The 17,536-nt window shown below is 40.1% G+C and overlaps 1 protein-coding gene across 16 annotated transcripts in view; it reads right to left on the bottom strand.

Annotated features, from left to right (window-relative positions):
- Positions 1-1,203: 1,203 nt before the first annotated feature.
- The window catches only part of MAP4K3 (mitogen-activated protein kinase kinase kinase kinase 3), a 94,145-nt gene continuing 77,812 nt past the window's right edge, over positions 1,204-17,536 (bottom strand). For 12 of the 16 annotated variants that reach the window (XM_075147480.1, XM_075147485.1, XM_075147486.1 and 9 more), the window contains 8 exons: positions 16,521-16,579; positions 13,908-14,011; positions 12,940-13,111; positions 10,248-10,316; positions 10,037-10,129; positions 7,699-7,769; positions 4,972-5,027; positions 1,204-2,506 (listed from right to left, as the gene is read on the bottom strand). In XM_075147480.1, the coding sequence (XP_075003581.1) occupies positions 2,419-2,506; positions 4,972-5,027; positions 7,699-7,769; positions 10,037-10,129; positions 10,248-10,316; positions 12,940-13,111; positions 13,908-14,011; positions 16,521-16,579 (712 nt within the window). In that variant the 3' untranslated portion in view covers positions 1,204-2,418. Of the gene's footprint in view, positions 2,507-4,971; positions 5,028-6,321; positions 6,693-7,698; positions 7,770-9,457; positions 9,558-10,036; positions 10,130-10,247; positions 10,317-10,440; positions 10,625-12,939; positions 13,112-13,907; positions 14,012-16,520; positions 16,580-17,536 lie in introns of those variants that run through there. The other 4 variants (XR_012673200.1, XR_012673199.1, XM_075147482.1 and 1 more) reach the window with 4 other exon arrangements.

The raw sequence follows: 17,536 nt of genomic DNA, 5'->3' as shown, positions 1-17,536 counted from the left end.
CCCTTCGCTTCTTACTTGTCTTTCAGGCTGGAGAGCAGCATGTGGAAAGCAAAGCTGTCCTGGCTATATGGACAGATTTGAAACAAGCCTGCCCTAGCACAACGCTCCCCTCCTTCCCACATGCCATTACCCTGTCCTCTTTATTTTTAGCTCTTCCAGCTGCATCCCAGCATGCATTCTTGTACCAAAAATGCTCAACCAGAATAAAACCCAATATCCCTTAGCTCCTGTTGCCTGTAATTCAGCAATGGCCCAACAGCCCCAAACAGCAAGACACTTGGCCACAGCTGCTGCAGAAACCCCACAGGAGGAAGCATGTTTATAGCACATCAGCTATAGTGTACTTAGAATCATAGAATCATTAAGGTTGGAAAAGACCTCTAAGATCATCGTGTCCAACCGTCAACCCAACACACGATGCCCACTACACTATGTCCCTAAGCACCTCATCTACACGTCATTTAAATACTTCCAGGGTCGGTGACTCAACCACTTCCCTGGGCAGCCTGTTCCAAGGCCTGACCACTCTTTCAGTAAAGAAATTTTTCCTAGTGTCCAACCTAAACCTCCCTTGATGCAACTTGAGGCCATTTCGTCATTGGTACTTGGTTAAAATTTAGCTACTTTTTGCACATCAAAGTGAGGAATAGTCCATGGGAGGCAGGATGGAAATCCCCCCTTAGGCAGCAGCACAAGCATGCTGTGAAACACACACAAGTTCTCGCCTTTTCTGAGAATTCAGCTTCTCAGCAGAGAGAGCTTGCATTACCACCTCTCCCACATGGTGCATCTGAGGTTCAGTGCAAGGGAACAGAAGACATGGGGCCAGCGTAGACAACAAACTTGAGTCCTATAGGCAGAAAAAAAAGCCCTGCTGGAAAAAAAAAACACAACAGTTTTGCAATCAACAGAGGTGGAAAAGCAGGTGATGGAGGGAAGAAATCAAACAAGCTGGAATTTGGAAAGACTTATCTCAAATACATGCATCCATTGCCTAAAAGGCCAAAAGGGTAATAAATGCCTACCCTCAAGCACTAGCCTAAATTGAGTTGAGCTCCAGTGGTCTGACCATTCATACATTGAGAAATGCCCAGCTTCTGTGTTTGGCACAAACATTTAATAGCAGAATTCAAAACTCAGTATGTTCCATTTTAGTCTTATGTGGAAAATTAGCGCAGGTGGTAATCTAATTGTACAACAACATGTTAAAAAAAGTTTATTTTACATTATATACATTAGGGAACATTACAAAGCATTACCAATCACAACAATAATGCAGGCCATATATCACTTTAAATTTAGTTTGGTTTTAGTGTATATTATCACAATAAAATATAAAGAACATATACAAAAAAAGGAGTCAAATGTGTGCATTTTGCTAAAACTTGGCATTTACATACTCCATTGGAAAATAGCAATCAAAAATACTTCTGATCAAAACTAAGTTCCTGTGATACTTAGTAACCATTGTATTGTTTGAATGAGGTAGTAATTAAATTATTTTGGCCATGTGTTAACATCCTAAATCAAGAAAAGTGTGAAAATGGTTATAAGGCCAAAAAAAGTCAAAATGGCAATATCTTTGAGCCATTTCCACAATGTGGAATGTTGTTCCTTTTCATTGTGATGTGAAACTATTTAGTAAGATGAACAGTAATACTAATTTTTATCATTGTATACAGCTAATAATTCAAACATCTATTGCAGTGTTACAGCCAGGTACTACTAGTCTGGGACTGACACCCATCCAGAAAGTATTTTCAAGCATAGAGAAGTAATTGTAAGGAGAGTTTGAAGCCCAGGTCATATCCACAAAGTCACAGCTTACCTTTGTGACTAAATACATCACATCTCAATACGTTGTGCAAACATGAACACCAGTGTGTTGCATCAAAATTAAAACAAGATTGTAATCTGATTACAGCCTTGGTTATAATTTCTAAAAGTTAAGATTTATTTGTATTAGTAAATTACATAAAATACAATAGTGTTGTTAAATGTACTGTATTTGTTGCTAGCATCCCACTTTATAATAAACACATGAGAAGTCCTTAAAATAGTACCCCGATTTCATTTTTGCATCCTCAGTGACTTTTACATCTGTACAGGTAAGACAATTGTACTTAACAGGAGGACCACTATCTACAGAAAGTCAGTGTAGGTCTTCAGCAAGAAGTTTCACTGAAAAATACTGCATATGTACAAAGATTACATAACAGTAAATTAAGCACTTCTGTGGTATCATAATGCTTATGTGTCCATACCACGAGCAATTCTTGTCTTCCTCTCATGCCACAATAAATTATAAAGTAACTGAAGTCTGGTTACTGCAGCATTTGTGCAATTTCAGCCAGCCATGAATGCTGCTGCAGCAGGAGTGTTCTCTTGTCACGGTGAGCTGCCTACCATCTGCTGTTCTCAGTAACTGTTCTCATGCCCTGCCAGGATATATAAATTGCTGTTGGCTGTTGGGTTATCTGTTGGCCTACTCTCCAGCACCACGACCCTAAAATGAAAATAAAAAAGCCACAACGTCAAATAAGCCTTCATTTAAAAACATCCCTGGATATAACAGTAAATATTCTTTCCCAGGATCCATCTGACCAGTGGTCATTTCTCTCTCCCTGGACACCTCTAGTCCAAAAGCTGCTCAAAGCAAGGCCAACCTCAAAGCTAGCTCAGGGTCTTGTCCAGGCAAGGTCTCCAAGGATCTCCCACAGCCTCTCTGGGCTCCTACTGCAGTGTTCAACCACCCTCACCATGATGTTTTCCCCTCTTTTATCCAGCTGGAACTTCCCTTGCTGCAATATATGCCTGTTGCCTCTTGTCTTTTCAGTGGGGGCTTCTGAAGAGGGTCCATCACTCCCCTACTGCCTGGGCTTGTGCCTCCCTGGAGCTTTGCAAAGCTAAGCCATTAATCAAGCACCAGTTCTGGAAGTCGTTAGTCTGCTCTTTGCCATTGGACATGACAGATGACCAAAGCTGATTCTTCTGTGAGCATTTCTAGTCTTTCCCTGAGCCCATGTAACCTAAATCCACAGAAACTTCCTCCAGCTCTGAAAGTCCCAGAGACAAAGACTTACAGGCTAAGAGAGTCCGCAAGGAAAGGATTGCTATGTGCAGAATCTTCTTTCTTACTCTTTTCTTGCCACCCAGTTTTGGCCACACTGGAGACAGGAGACTGGGTTAGCTGGACCTACACTACAACTGCAAAGACCATAAGGGATGTTCTAGATTAGACCTTTCTCTTCAAAGGAGAGAAATTAGCAGTCACAATTCTGTTTCACAATTGTTTCACAATCTATTTGAGATTTTTTAATCAGGCAAGAACTGCTAAAACTGCTAAATGGACCAGGATGTTCATGTTTGAGTTCTCCTCCACAAACACCCTGAAATGAAGGTAGATTGTGGGAAATTCAAATCTATCTATTGTGCATTCACCCAAGGAGAGGTTGCTTGCTTCAAAACTATCACTCAGAAAACCTACCCTCTGCTCCACAAAGGGAATTACGCCTCATGACATGAGGCATTCCCTGCTCACCAAGAGAAAGCAACACGCAAGCTCTTATCAGACTGATGTCAGTTTTTTGGCTTCTCAGAACCCCAGTTCCTATGAACTGCCTAGGAAATGACATGTGTTACTGGAAAAAGGTTTCACAGCTCAAGCACTGTGACAGAGCTGCAAGCAAAATGTTATCTGAAGAAATTGGAATTAAAGTTTATTGTAGTGCAAAGTCTTTAAACATTGTCTCAGGCTTTGGAGACTACTAGTGCAAGCCAGAAATAGATGGAACTGTATTTAGGGTAGAGGATATTATTTTTCCAAGGCAATGATTTGCAATGTCATGCTCTATTGTGAAGTCAGGCTCATTTTTAAATTGAGCTGTGCTGTCTCTCAACAACTAAGAGAAATGACACAATAAAGCTGAGGTCCACGCACACCGCACTGGAACAGAGAGAATAAACCCTTCAGGTCAGAGATGAGTATTTTTTACAACTACCCATTACCAAAAAGCTATCAGGTATTGCATGTAAGGCAGAGTCCTGAACCCCCAGCCAGCAAAAATTGCTGGTAGCTAGCCAATAAAGCCACAGCACCGTTCACTGCTGTTGATGTTATGGGCAATTACAGGGCTGTGCATCAAGCTTGGAGAAGCAGAATATGGGGAAAGCTTTTGGTTGATGTGAAGCTTTTTTGGTAGTTCTAAGACAGAGGCAATTCTCAAAAGAAAAATTAAAGCCTATCTTTGCACTTCATATGAATACATCACTGGTGAAACCGTCACGTCAGCATGCACTCCCCAGAAGACAAAACATCTGCTGTTTTCGTGGCTGTTACAGAAGTACAAAGCTCGACAGCAGGGCAGAGAAAGTTGAGGAAGTCAGTGACACTCCTGAAATAGCAGTTACTGACTCAGCAAGCTGGTATCTGATGGATCAGACAGACACAGTGTTAGTGTCCTGCAAAGCAGACTCCAAAGAACAGCTACGCTGGGAATTATCAAGAGCTCTTACAAGACCTGAGCTGTCACGTTGCAAGAACAACTGGTAGAGTTCCTTTCTGGGGGTGAAAGTGAGATATTTAAATTTTAAAGTATTTTTTGCATTTGTCTCAAGAAGTAGATCTTGATGAGCAGAGCATGTGAAAGTAAAGATTTCATCAAGTTAAACAAAAGAATTACAGCACAAAAAGGAAGACGCTCCTGGAGACTGTGACTGCAGCCATATAGGAGCTTGCTAGCATGGCTGAGTACTTCTGGAAGCCCACAAACACTTTTAGAATAATTTTTTTTTTTTTTTTTTGAAGAAAGAGAATTAAACTTGAAGGGCTGAAAAGTAGACATGTACACCAAGAAATGAGTAAGATGGCTAAAAAAGGAATGACAAGAAACAAGCAAAAAACTTTTACAAGGTAGGAGGAACACACATTATTCTTCTATTTTAGCATGCCATGTTCACTTCTCTTCATACCTGTCAGATCCCAGAAGCCTGAATATCCTCGTATTATCAGAAATTTCTTGTGTGATCTAGACAATAAAAATAAGAATAGCACAAGTGGTTTTATTTTGTTTTTAAAATCAACCTAAAGAATTTACTATGACTGATGTTACCAATTTACTGCTGATTTAAATCAGCTAAAGAATTTAATGCAACTCTCACTTTTAAATGAGATCTAAAAGTTTTCTGTAATTCCTGCCACGTTATGTGAATTCCTCTGGTAGCAGCTGCAAGCACAACAGCAGGGCTCAGCACTGCACAGCATCTGAGCTACTGGTGCAATTCTCTTTACAGCCATGACTGAAATAGGTAGCTGTAGGGTGCAATTTGTCTCACTCTAGAGTAGATACCCAAAATGGGTCAGGTAAATCACACATAAAATGCATTTTGTTGAAATCCTGAATCATAGTAATGATGCAGTAAGTTCATATTTTGAAAACCTTAACAGAGAAACATAATCTAATTTGCGGTACTTATGCCCTCTGTGAAAACAAAACATAGTATTTTGACATTTCAGACTACTGCAATAAAGCTTTGTTTACTGTGGGTGAATTGTACTTGTGTGATACATCTTTATGATCACATGAATACCAAAGCACCAAAGAAAACATCATGTTAATCAATAAAGTCAACCGAAGCCCACTGCATACTCCAAAGGATATCAAGTCACACTGTGAACAGGCAGCACTGTTTACAAAGCTCCTTTTCTACGCAGCCATATTTCACATTCTTTAGGAAAGAAGAGATTCTTCCCTCCTTCCCAGATCCTAGTAGTGTTAGCTGACTTAGTGAATTCACTTCTGGCACAGAGAACTTGCAAGAGAATTTTAATTCACAACAATGAAGTTCCCCACTTTGTTAAGAAAATTACTTCCTGCTTGTTGTGGGTCTGAGTCTGCACAACCTTGGCCCAAATTTTGAGCATCTTGTCTCAGAATCCACACAGTTCCCTGTTTCATTCTTCCCACTCAATCAAACCACTGTGGAAGGCCACAGTTGTGGAAGGAAATAACTTTGCAAGCAGCTCAAATCATCCCCAATTAGACCAACTGATATTAGATTAGGGAATCTGAACTAATACTGTCTTCAAAGACAAATGTGCTGCACAGTTAGGTTGATCAGGTTTTTGTCCTGAGTAACCACTTCTTACATACTACATAGTATAAAATTCCCCAAAAGTAACTAATATGGTCAAGATCTAAGCCTGGTAATGCAGGCTTTTCATATTACAGATGAAAATGAGTTTATTTTTTTTTTCATAATAGCTGTGGCTAGTAGGACAGCCACGAGAGATAAGGAATTTAAAAAGGCCTGAGAGCTTACCCTAGATATGTTCTACAGAGAAAAAGTTTTAGGTGGCTTGCTTTCTGACAACAGCTCAGTTCTGCCTTCTGTTCTTCATTTAGGTGCTGGCTTTGGCTTGACAGTAACAAAGCAAGACGACAGTGTTCCTCATGCTTTACATAAACAATATAAAGCATCCACTTGCGCTGCAGCACTCTGGGGCATGTCCTCTAACAACTGCATCAGAGTGCCATTGGGTGGAGTAATCCACTGAGCCTTGCAGAATGCTGCTAGCAGGAGCCTGAAGTTGGAGAAGTGCCTAGCGGCATCATCTCCTCCTTGTGATCCATGCTAACAGCTGGGTTGCTGCAGTTCACCATTATGAGTTCTTGGGAGAAGGACAATCATGCCTGGGGATCAAACATGCACAAATGCCAACAGAACCATTTGCAGACTTGGAAATAAGAAGTAGTCTGACTGTAGTCTTTGGTCCAACTTCCCACAGAGAGCAGGCTTACTGTCAACACAGATGAGGTCAGCTGTGGCTTTGTGCAAATAAATGTAGTTGTATATCAATGTGGAATATCTAAGCTTGGCATGGTGTGACTGTACATGTATCTTAAAATACAATTAGTCATAATAAGCTCAATTTCTCAGCCAATGCGACACTGATGAAACAACTGGTGAAGTTTGTAAACATTCTTTAATAACCAAATTAAAAGACTCATTAAAATCCTATAAAGCACAGCATTTCCACTAACACATAGATGCACAAGGTTTGCAGCAAGAAAAAAAAGGAGTTGGAAAGGTACTTATAATGGTTTAACAATATCTAAAAATCACATCAAACTGGCTGAAAAAAGGGATTACGCAGAAATTTTAGAAAAAATCTTTAGGTCAATCTGACATTTTTCTCCTGAGAATAGAAAATACTTCTTGTGAAAGTTGGTCACTAAAATCTTCAAAGTACTTGTAAGCCAAGGGAACATGGAAGAGACTGAAAAAAACCAGGCAACTCATTTGACGTTGTGACAAAAAGCTAAAGCTCAGCAGTGGAGTGTGCAACGACTGGCAAAGCCCAACCTTTGGTATCTATGTGTGAGAGGCTAAGGGACTGACGCTGGTCTTCAAAGCAATTTAAGGTGAAGATTAATGTTACCAAGAATTAGGCTTGGATATTTTCTATGGCATCATGGCCCAGTCTCTTGTTGCTTTCTGCTTTGTATGTTAGACTTCACAGTGACTCTTGTATAGCTTCACTAATTAGTTTGTAGCTTATGAAACATGCTTAGAAAGAGACTCCAGCTTCCAGGTCTAACCTAAAAAGTTACTGAAATGTTTTACTCTTTTTCAGACCACAGCATTATGCATTTATCCTCTACCTGGCTAGAATTTGAAGCAAAATGCAGTACTCACCTCATTTGATCTAAAACTCCTTCCTTGCATGCCGTGTTTCCAGAACGCTAACACGCTGTCTTGTAGACAGACTGGTAACAAAGAACACTAGAATCAGTTTTGAGGCATAATGTTAACTCATGCTTTTAAGGCCAAAAGCATATGACTGCAATTTTGAAATTTGTGCATGTATGTTTTACTGTATCATGTTCACCCACACAGACTGCAAAATGTCTCACAGGAATCGCTGAATCTGCCTCAAAAGTAGCTGCATTTACATATTTATTTGTTTGTTTAATGAGCAGGGTTTAAAAATATTCCCACCCAACCAGGAAAAGTTCTAAAACTGTCCTTCTGTCTAGTTCTAAACATGTCCTTTCCTGTGAATGGGAAAGCCCCTTCTCATTCTAATACTGTTGAATTTTAGCAGAAAAGTTACAGGGATACTACAGTGACATTCTTCTTTCCCAGCAACTATTGGCTAATACGGTCCTTTGGCAATAGCAATGCAAAGCTTTACAGAGCCCTCTACTTCCCAGCCCTTCCCCTTGTCACAAATATGGTGACAGACACCTGCATTTGAACCCTGTGAAAGGAAATGGGTCTAGGGCCTTCCTCAAAGAGAGGGCAAGTATGTAGGTTCCCAGGAAGAATCTGTTCCACCTGCATTCAGCATCCTGCCTCTGAGCAGGTATGCAGGAAAGAGAGCAGAGCTCTTTGAAGACACTATCAGGCCAGAGCAGGACACTGGTAGCTCATTTGTGACGAGCAGAGAGAGGGCTACAGCACATGCAAGAGGTCCCACAGTGAGCAGCTTCAAGTACATGTACTCCTTCCTTCCCCCTACTCCTAACCAACAGGAGCCATAAAAGTAATGTTTTCCATGACAATGTTTTTTTGTCCTCTTCTCTGTGGGACATTATGTTGGAAGTGCCCGAAACTTTAAAGCTTCTCCTCAGAAGTAAATTCCCTCCAACTCCTTATTTTTTTTGTTCCCACTGTTCCTCCTCTTCTGATGCTACCCTCCATTTGTGCACACATCCTTCCTCATCCCTCTTTCAAAAGCATGTGATGCAATCTGGGTATGTAAGTAACCATTGGAGAATTGTAAAAATAAATGTATTCTGACTTTCTGTTTCACAAATCTAGTTCATTCAGATTTTTCACAAGAAAAGAAAATTTACGTAAAGTGCACGTATCATATAATTTAGTCTTTGAGTTGCTTTATAAAAATGGACTGGGTGAACACACATGCAGAATGAGTTAGCCATGAGTGATTCAGAGTTTATGTAGATTGTGTTAAGGTATTCCTTTAGAGGCTAAAGTTCTCCATCATATTCCCAAGACATTTGGCCTAATCAGGGAAGACTCCAGGGTTATTACTCCATTCCAATTGCTCCTAGGGAAGCACGTTACACAGTGTGCTGAACCTTTCACTGAGTCTTCTCACACACAGTGAAATGCATGAGATAGTGTTTCAAATGCCAAAGACCTGACAGTTACCATCTCTAATTCTGTACTGTAACAGTAAGCTTAATCATCGAATATCTTAAGTTGGAAGGGACCCATAAGGATCATCAAGTCCAACTCTCTGCTCCTCACAGGACTACCTAAAACTAAACCATATGACTAAGAGCGTTGTCCAGATACTCCTTGAACTCTGACAGGCTTGGTGCCGTGACCACTTCCCTGAGGAGCCTGTTCCAGTGACTAAGCACCCTCTGAATGAAGAACCTTTTCGTAATGTCCAATCTGAACTTCCTCTGATGCAGCTTCATACCATTTCCTTGTGTCCTATCGCTGGTCACGAAAGAGACGAGATCATCACCTCCCCATCTGCTGCCCACCTTGTGATGAGGTCACCTTCAGCCTTCTCTTCTCTAAGATGAACAAACCAAGTGACCTCAGCTGCTCCTTGTAAGTCTTGCCCTCGAGACCTTTCACCATCTTGCTTGACCTCCTCTGGACATATAATAGTCTGATGTCCTTCTTACATTGAGGCAGCCAAAACTGCACACAGTACTCGAGGTGGGGCCGCACCAGTGCCGTGAAGAATGGGACAATCACCTCCCTCAACCGGGTAGCTATGCTGTGCTTGATGCATCCAGGACATGGTTGGCCCTTTTGGCTGCCAGGGCACACTGACTCATATTCAGCTTGCCATCAACCCAAACCCCCAGATCACTTTCCACAGGGCTGCTCTCCAGCCTCTCGTCCCCCAATTTATATGTATAACCAGGACTATCTCATCCCAGGTGCAGAATCCGGCACTTGCTCTTGTTAAATTTCATACGGTTGGTGATTGCCCAGCTCTCTAGTCTATCCAGATGGTCAATATTGATAATGAAATCCAACTTACCTATTGATTCAATCTGAAAGTCAAACGTGAGCTCCGATGACAGTTTGCGGCTGGATTTTAACCTGCCCTGCAGATTCACTATTTTTATGCAGCCTAGACAATAAATAGGATATGTCAACCAAGAATTAATCTTCAATGTATGACCTAATTTGAAGGCAGACAGTATGCATGCACATGCATACGTATATATTTAGTTGATACTAAAACTTACAATCCAAACACACCAAAATGGTATCTCTCTCCAGCTGTGTTACATGTACAACACTTGTCTCCGTAGTGTCTATAAAAAAATGACAGTGTTAGTTCATAACACAAATTACCATGAAATTTGAAATGGAAGTTCTAGAGATTGAGACAATTTAATGGGTTTATGTGTTTTTATCTACTTAAAATAATCATCTTACCAGTGACATTTCTCTAAGAGAAGAGAGACATGTCCACTTATCCAACATGTTGACTGTGATAGGAAAACTGAAGCTGTAATATTGAAGTATGGGCTTAATCCAGCCTTTTCTGAGCCATGTCACAAAAGCAGACTCACGTGTACATTGTTCTCCCTTTATTCTCTGTTGGTGTCATTTAATATTGCTGTTGCAAAAAAAAGGCAGATATATGAGACTGTCCACACTAAACCTGAATGCTGTTTCATTCCATTTTTCTTCTGCCTTTGTTTCTAAATCTTGCTAGGGACTTTTATATTAGTACTTAATTCTTGCTGCTGTTTTCAGACTTTCCATCCCCAGATCTTCCAAAAATAGGGGATTATTTCCTTCTCCAAACTATTAAAAGAAGAGTTACCTTCCTCTCTTCTGGATTACAGCTGCAGCAGTCTCTATCACAGCAAACGGGGGGTCTGACCCACAAGTGATTAGTGGACACATCAATTCAAAAGAGAAGTGTAGTTTTGGTCCATTTGTTTGTTAACATTAAAATTACACAAAAAGCAGCTCTTACTAATTCAGCATTACTGCCAGTGATTCTGTAGGCATTCTTTCATACAGAAAAGAGAAACTCATTAAATCTATTAGAGATGAGAAATTAGTGCATGTCACCTAAAATACAAAAGCAGCTTTCAGTTAAATAATAAAATCCATGGTCCCGTTGAGAAGCAAAAAACTCCTCAAGGATGATGACAGAAATGTGTTCCTTGAGATGGTCCCTCCATCTCTTTTTTGCTGTTTGTCTTGGAGGGTATACATTTATGATCTTAACCAATTTCTAATGCATGATCTTAACCAAAGGTGGATATAGCCATGATGAAAGCATGCAATGGAAGGACTGGAGGATATACATCTGTGCAATCACATTATGTGATGTGGAAACATGCACTACACTGGCTGAAGCTAACAGGAGAAGGATGGCAAGGGGAGAAACACCCTGCAGTAAGTCTCTGCCAGCTAATTTTTTAAAAAACATCTTTATCAGACATTTACAAAAAATGTCAAAAAATGAAAACTACTATTTGACGGAAGCTATTTGTGGCCATATGGTACATACTCTCCTCATTTTAAAAACACTGATAAATCTGTTTCATTGCATTATCTCTCTCCTGCCAGCAGGGGACAGGAATAAACCAACACAAGGGTTTAAATCAGAGTCAAACAAAGAGGAGAAAATAACAACATAGACACAACACTAGAACACACAATGATTCAAGGAAGCTAAAGTAGTATTTTTGGAAGGCACAATGCAATGTTAAACTTCCACCAAAAAATAAAAAAAAAAGGAACCGTGAAGGGATTACTATTCTTGTATTTACACACCGATGCAGACAATACTGAGAGAAGAATGACAACAGGATATTATGGGTCAAAGAATTTCTCTTCAGTTAGTGCTACTAGTGGACTCTACTGTGTCATAAAAGTGCTACTTTTATGGACTCTACTGAAGTCACACAGTTACATAAATAGATGTATGAGTTTGAAAATAAAATGCACTAACTCTGAAGTGCAGTGCACTAACTGGCCATCCACTGATCACTTTCTCTTTTGTAACTGTGCTTTAAACTGTGTCAAAATCTGACACACTTTTCAGCAGCAAGAAAGTCAGCAGGCATCTTCCTAGTGGAAACTGTACTACTAAATGAATTCCACAGTACACAATCAGCTGGACTCATACACATGTATATGCCAGCACAGGGCTATGTATAAATTCATCATGGATCAACAAGGGCTCTATGCCTCGTAATAACAAAGCTATTTACTGCTTCTAAACCTGCAAGCTATGACTGGGGTCAGCTCACTACTGTATCTAGGTTAGGGGGGGAACCTTGCAAGTCTAGAAAAGTAATTCTTAGCACACTTCCTTCTTAAGAGAATTTTTACTGTTGCTCAGATGGTGGCCTCCTCATTCATAGAGTTCAGACAGTGACGGACAGGTACTTGGTTTCCTGCTACCAGTAGTCCTAATCCCTTTCGCTTTCCATAAACATTGGAAGACTAGAAATACGCTCTCTCTCAGCAGGGGCTGATAACACCATTTCTAACCACACTGGCTTATCGCCGGAGAGCCAAACCACACCTACAGTGGTGTTGAAAGAAATTCCTCAGAGTGCAATTCTATTAAAGTCTATTTAATAAACAGAAGCCATGGTGCCAGGGTAGAGCACAGAACAGCACGGTGGTACAGCCTGATTTATGGAAATGCAAGAAGCCGTAACTCCATCCTCTGCTATACTCAAAATCTCAAGAAATCCAATCAGTTCAACAAGTAGAAACATCCAAAAAAAAGTGCATGTGCAAGCAGGTACAACCAGATACCCCTTTAAACGGAGAACTTAAAATGATCACTTAGCCTTAATGATTTAATCGTTAGTTTCCTTAGAGGAAACTACCTTTCTAGTGCTTCAGCTATAATAGAAGAGCAAGGAACATTTCTGAATGCAATTACAACAGCACACAAACCTGTTTCTGTAAACCACGAAGAGGTAGAATTTGGGTTGACAGTCTCAAACTTCACCACCTGGTTGAAGTCTCTTCCTCTACTGACACCGACACAAACTAAAGGGAATTCCTGCTCAGGGACTACCAGCATTTCAAACAATCTCAGAGGACAAGGTACAGGAAAATCTATGTGCTAGATTAAGAAATAAAAATCGATATTAGAAGGGAAACAAGTTTAGTCTGAGTTGCTATTAGCTCTTTAAACTGTATGGTAAATTTTATGTCATACATTTTGTAACGTTAAGTTTACTTCTTCAGATAACAGTAACTGATAGATACAAAAAGCCCGAGTTAAGTTTAGAGAGTCTTCATGCCAATTCAGTTAAAATAAGATAGGATGTCTTTCATCAGATGTGTCCTGTGCAGCTGCCCAGAGACGACAAGAGTGCTATACCCATCATTGCTCTCCCCGGCTATGGAGCCTCTAAGCCTTGTTTCCCAGGCTGATCAAGTTATAGCAGCTGCCTCTCTATAAACATGAGTCCACCCTGGCTCGATCTCTTCAGGCAGTGTCAGATGGGGAGATAACAAGCATTTCTGGGCACCTCCAGTGTCACAAAGCATAGAATAAATGGCCACCTTCTCTCTGGTATGGGAGCAAGTCCGCTGTTAACCCCTGTTATCACTCCACTCCGCCATGTCTCAGTCTGTGAGCCAGAATTTTTTTTACTCTGCAACTAAAAGCCCTTCATGGAGAGAAGGGCTTTGCTCTTTAACTGAAGGGCACAACAAAACCAAGAACATTCCTATAAATATTTTGAGTCAGTTAATACATATTACACATTTAAACAGCTATTTTCAATGTAATTTAACAGAAACCAAGAGAAAAGTCTAATAACTCAAGAAATGGCTAATACTTATTTCTTAACAAGTCATTACAAGATAAATAGAACTGAACATGACAGTATTTCACCTTATCATAATATTACCTTGATTAACATAAATTTTTGCATTGGTTCAACCCATTCTAACAAAACAATGCTAGACTGTAGTGCTCCACAAAGGTATTTGTGGCCTGTGTAGGGATTCCTCACTGCCAAAAAAGAAGAGATAGAGTACATTAGTGTACTAAGCATATACAAATTATAAACATTTTCCAACTAAATAACAGTCCATACGCTTTTGGAAAATACCCACCACCACCACTCTAATCTTTTATATATGGAAGCTGCTGAAAAGTCAACACCCACACTATGAAAATGGTGACAGTGAGCAAGCTGGAGCAGGGGCTGCCCTTCCACTGGGCATGAACAGCTAGTAGCTGGTGCCAAATAAACCATAATAAACACAACTCTCACAAGAGCACTGTGGTATGTTTCACCTCTTTAACTCAAAATAAAGTTTATTGTTGTTTTTTTAGACTGGTAGGTGGGATTTACTATTTTAGATAGTCTTAAAAAAAATAGTTGACTTCATACACATTTGAAGTATCTTGGTGCACCATGTTCATTTGCCTAAGGTATCTCCAAATCATCATGAGAAGCTGCTAAAGAATGGCTTTTTCTATGACAAACAGACAGTTAATCCAGCAGGCACTGAACAATCACTGTCACTTGAGAACTGCGCACCTGCCTTCCAAGTACTGTCACAGCGAGCCTGAAACCCAGGAGCTCTGTATCTCCAATGAACACTTCTACATCAGCAGGAAATTCTTTTTTTTTTTTAAAGTGACATCATGTATTTCCACTCAACTGCTCTTCTTCTATTCTTTGTCAGAACTCAATTAAAAATTGGAAGAGAACAATAAAGTTGCAAAATTGGGCACTGTGAAATCTGAAGTTTCACAACTTTAATTCTACAGTATTGACAAAATTTCACTTCTTAAGCACTGCCAGCATATCCATTGAGAGAGACAAGTGTTACTGTGCACTTCGTACAATTACGTCTAAAGACCAGATTTTAAAGTGCCGTAAAGTGACTGTAGGCCATCAGGCAATTAACAACACAGTTCAGATAACGACCTTCTACAATCCAGTACTATCTACGTAAGTGAAATACGCTCATGCTACCTTACTGCCAAGGAAATCCACTAGCAATCGCTTGGCACCTTAAACATCAAAGCTTAATTTCATTAACCCAAGTTGTCACTCAACATCAGTCAAACCGACTGCAAACTGCAGCAAATAATGCTTGGTGTGACCCTCACTAAGGCTGAACTCAGCAGCAGAAACCACAAAACGTGCAATTACCAATACCTGTAAGGTGGAGAAACAAGACCAGAAGTTCTCGTCTTTTTCTGCCTCCTGTGGCACTGCTGCTTCCCCAGGACAAAGGGATACTTATGCTGCCAGCAGGAATGGAGGCTCACGCTGCACGTAATAAGTAGGGCAGGAGAGGGGAATCTATCATTTCTCCCCTTGGACCTGCCTTTTGCAGCTGCCCTTGTTGCCATCACAAATTATCACTTATGCCTATCATGCAAGAAGGACTCCAGGCTTACTAGGCTAAGCTATCTCTGAATGCCAGGACAGCAAACTCCCCCCCATAATGCCAAGCACTCTTGTTAAATTAATTCTGTGCCTGTTAGTACAGAAACCGTAAGATTACAGAGGAGCACACCACTAGGTTTCTCACTTCATAAACAGAGACCTGAAAACATACAGACTTCCAAATTAATTTTCATGTCAGAAAGCCAGCATTCGTACCTAGTCTGATCCCTGTCACTCCACCCCTTTGGGTGTTTCCTTCAGCAGCCATTAACATTCACAGCTTGACTAGGTGCGTCAATTAGGGCAAGGCCTGGACATACACAATACATATCATTAACACCCTACCACACCCTAGAGGATTTGTATGCCAGAAAAAGTCAAGTTTTAGCAGGTGAGCTGGACAACGTGATAACAAACATCAGATGTTTTACCAGTATCAGGGAGATTTTTGTCAGGATAAATGACAGATGCTTGCTTACCACTAACCCTCTGAAAATCTCCTGTATAATACAACTGTATAATACAACTCCTCACATCAAACATTTGATTATGGAACACCAGGTGAAACATTTCCAGGGACAAGAGCTCGACCCCAAGAGATCACCTTTAGTTACCTTTCCTGTTTTGTGGTTTGCCTTTTTTTTTTTTTAAAAAAAAAAAAAACAACTGGCAACTTTGCACACACTATAAAGGCTTCAGAGACAACACTGTCCTTAAATAATTGAAAATACTCCTTGTTTTTTATCATCCAATATTGATAACTGGAACTTGTGCTAGGAAGTCAGGCTACTTAAGCCTGATGGTAACTTCTTTAAGTCACTCCATCCATGGAGATTAGGTTCTTCTTGAGGCCTAGTTTAAATTTGACATGCATTCTGTTTCTCTGCATTTCTTGAGAATTGTCTTTAAATACAAAGAGCAAAATGGGAAAATTTTCACTGCTTAAATGCAAGGACTAACCTAAATGAGCTCACTGTCTGCAAATGCACAGTTTCATAATAATGACAAAAGTCTCTTCTCCCTTTACCTTCTCTCTTAAACCTGACTCAGTAATCTTAATACTGCCACCATTTGTACTGCTTCTTGGCGTTTATTCTGTAGATCTGTACTTACCAACACAACATTTCTGACACCATTTAGTGTCAGGAATTTTTGTAGACACTGCAAACTTCCTACAAGATATAAATACAGAATTATTGATCAACTAAAGCAATTGAATGAATTTGCTTTTTAGAGAGTTGTTGGTGGGAAAATTATATTTGCACCCCAGAAAAACTAAAAATATATTTATTTATATATTTCTTCTCAAAATGACATGCCTAGAACATATACGGTGATCTCTGTTAGCACTGAGATGCTGCTCAGTTATGCAGCATTTATGAATGCAGTTAAAAGTCAGGAATGGAGAAGAATAGGTACCTCGGTACCTTCAAGTGTCATTTACCACTGTTTCTTGCTATTTAATTATATGTATTTATACACGTGCCTGGATAGTCTATTGGTACTTCCATGATCATTCTTCTTTGTAATGCTGTAACTTACTGCATCTTGTGCTGGATACTACACAGACAAGAAAGTCCACTCTTGTCTCAAGGACATTATAGTGAGACACAAAGGCCAACAAGAGAATCCATCTCTGACCACCCTTCCCGTCCTCCACAAAAACCCTCAGTGTCACTCTGAGAACCACCAAATCTGACTTTTACATTGGGTCTCAGAATTTACATTCCTGCCCTGCTGGGTTTCTTTATTTTTACTTTTTTTTTTTTTTTTTTTTTTAAAAAACACAGTTTAAAAGACACATGGACCCAGGGGGTGTGGGAAATGATGCCATACTGGATAGCTTGCTGGGCCACAGTATTTGCAAACTAACAGCTTAAATTTTTGCAAACATAAGCAGCACAGTCTGTGTTTCAAGAGGAGGTCTAAAGGAGGACTGGAAAGCAGCTTTGCAAGATCTTTTCTCATGTGCAGAGGACACTCCCTGGGAAATCATGAAAACAATTACTTGAAAATTTATCGGATAAACCAGAGAAGATGTTTTTATTTGCAGGTAGTGGGAATCGGTGTTTCTGTACAGACTAGAAGACGACAGACAGTATGGAGATTGGCCACAGTAGCCTTTATAG

The sequence above is a fragment of the Calonectris borealis genome, chromosome 3 (assembly GCF_964195595.1).
Source record: "Calonectris borealis chromosome 3, bCalBor7.hap1.2, whole genome shotgun sequence".
NCBI classification, from domain to species: Eukaryota; Metazoa; Chordata; class Aves; order Procellariiformes; family Procellariidae; genus Calonectris; species Calonectris borealis.
Note: the sequence above shows the minus strand (reverse complement) of the source record. Positions and strands in the feature narration are given on the sequence as shown.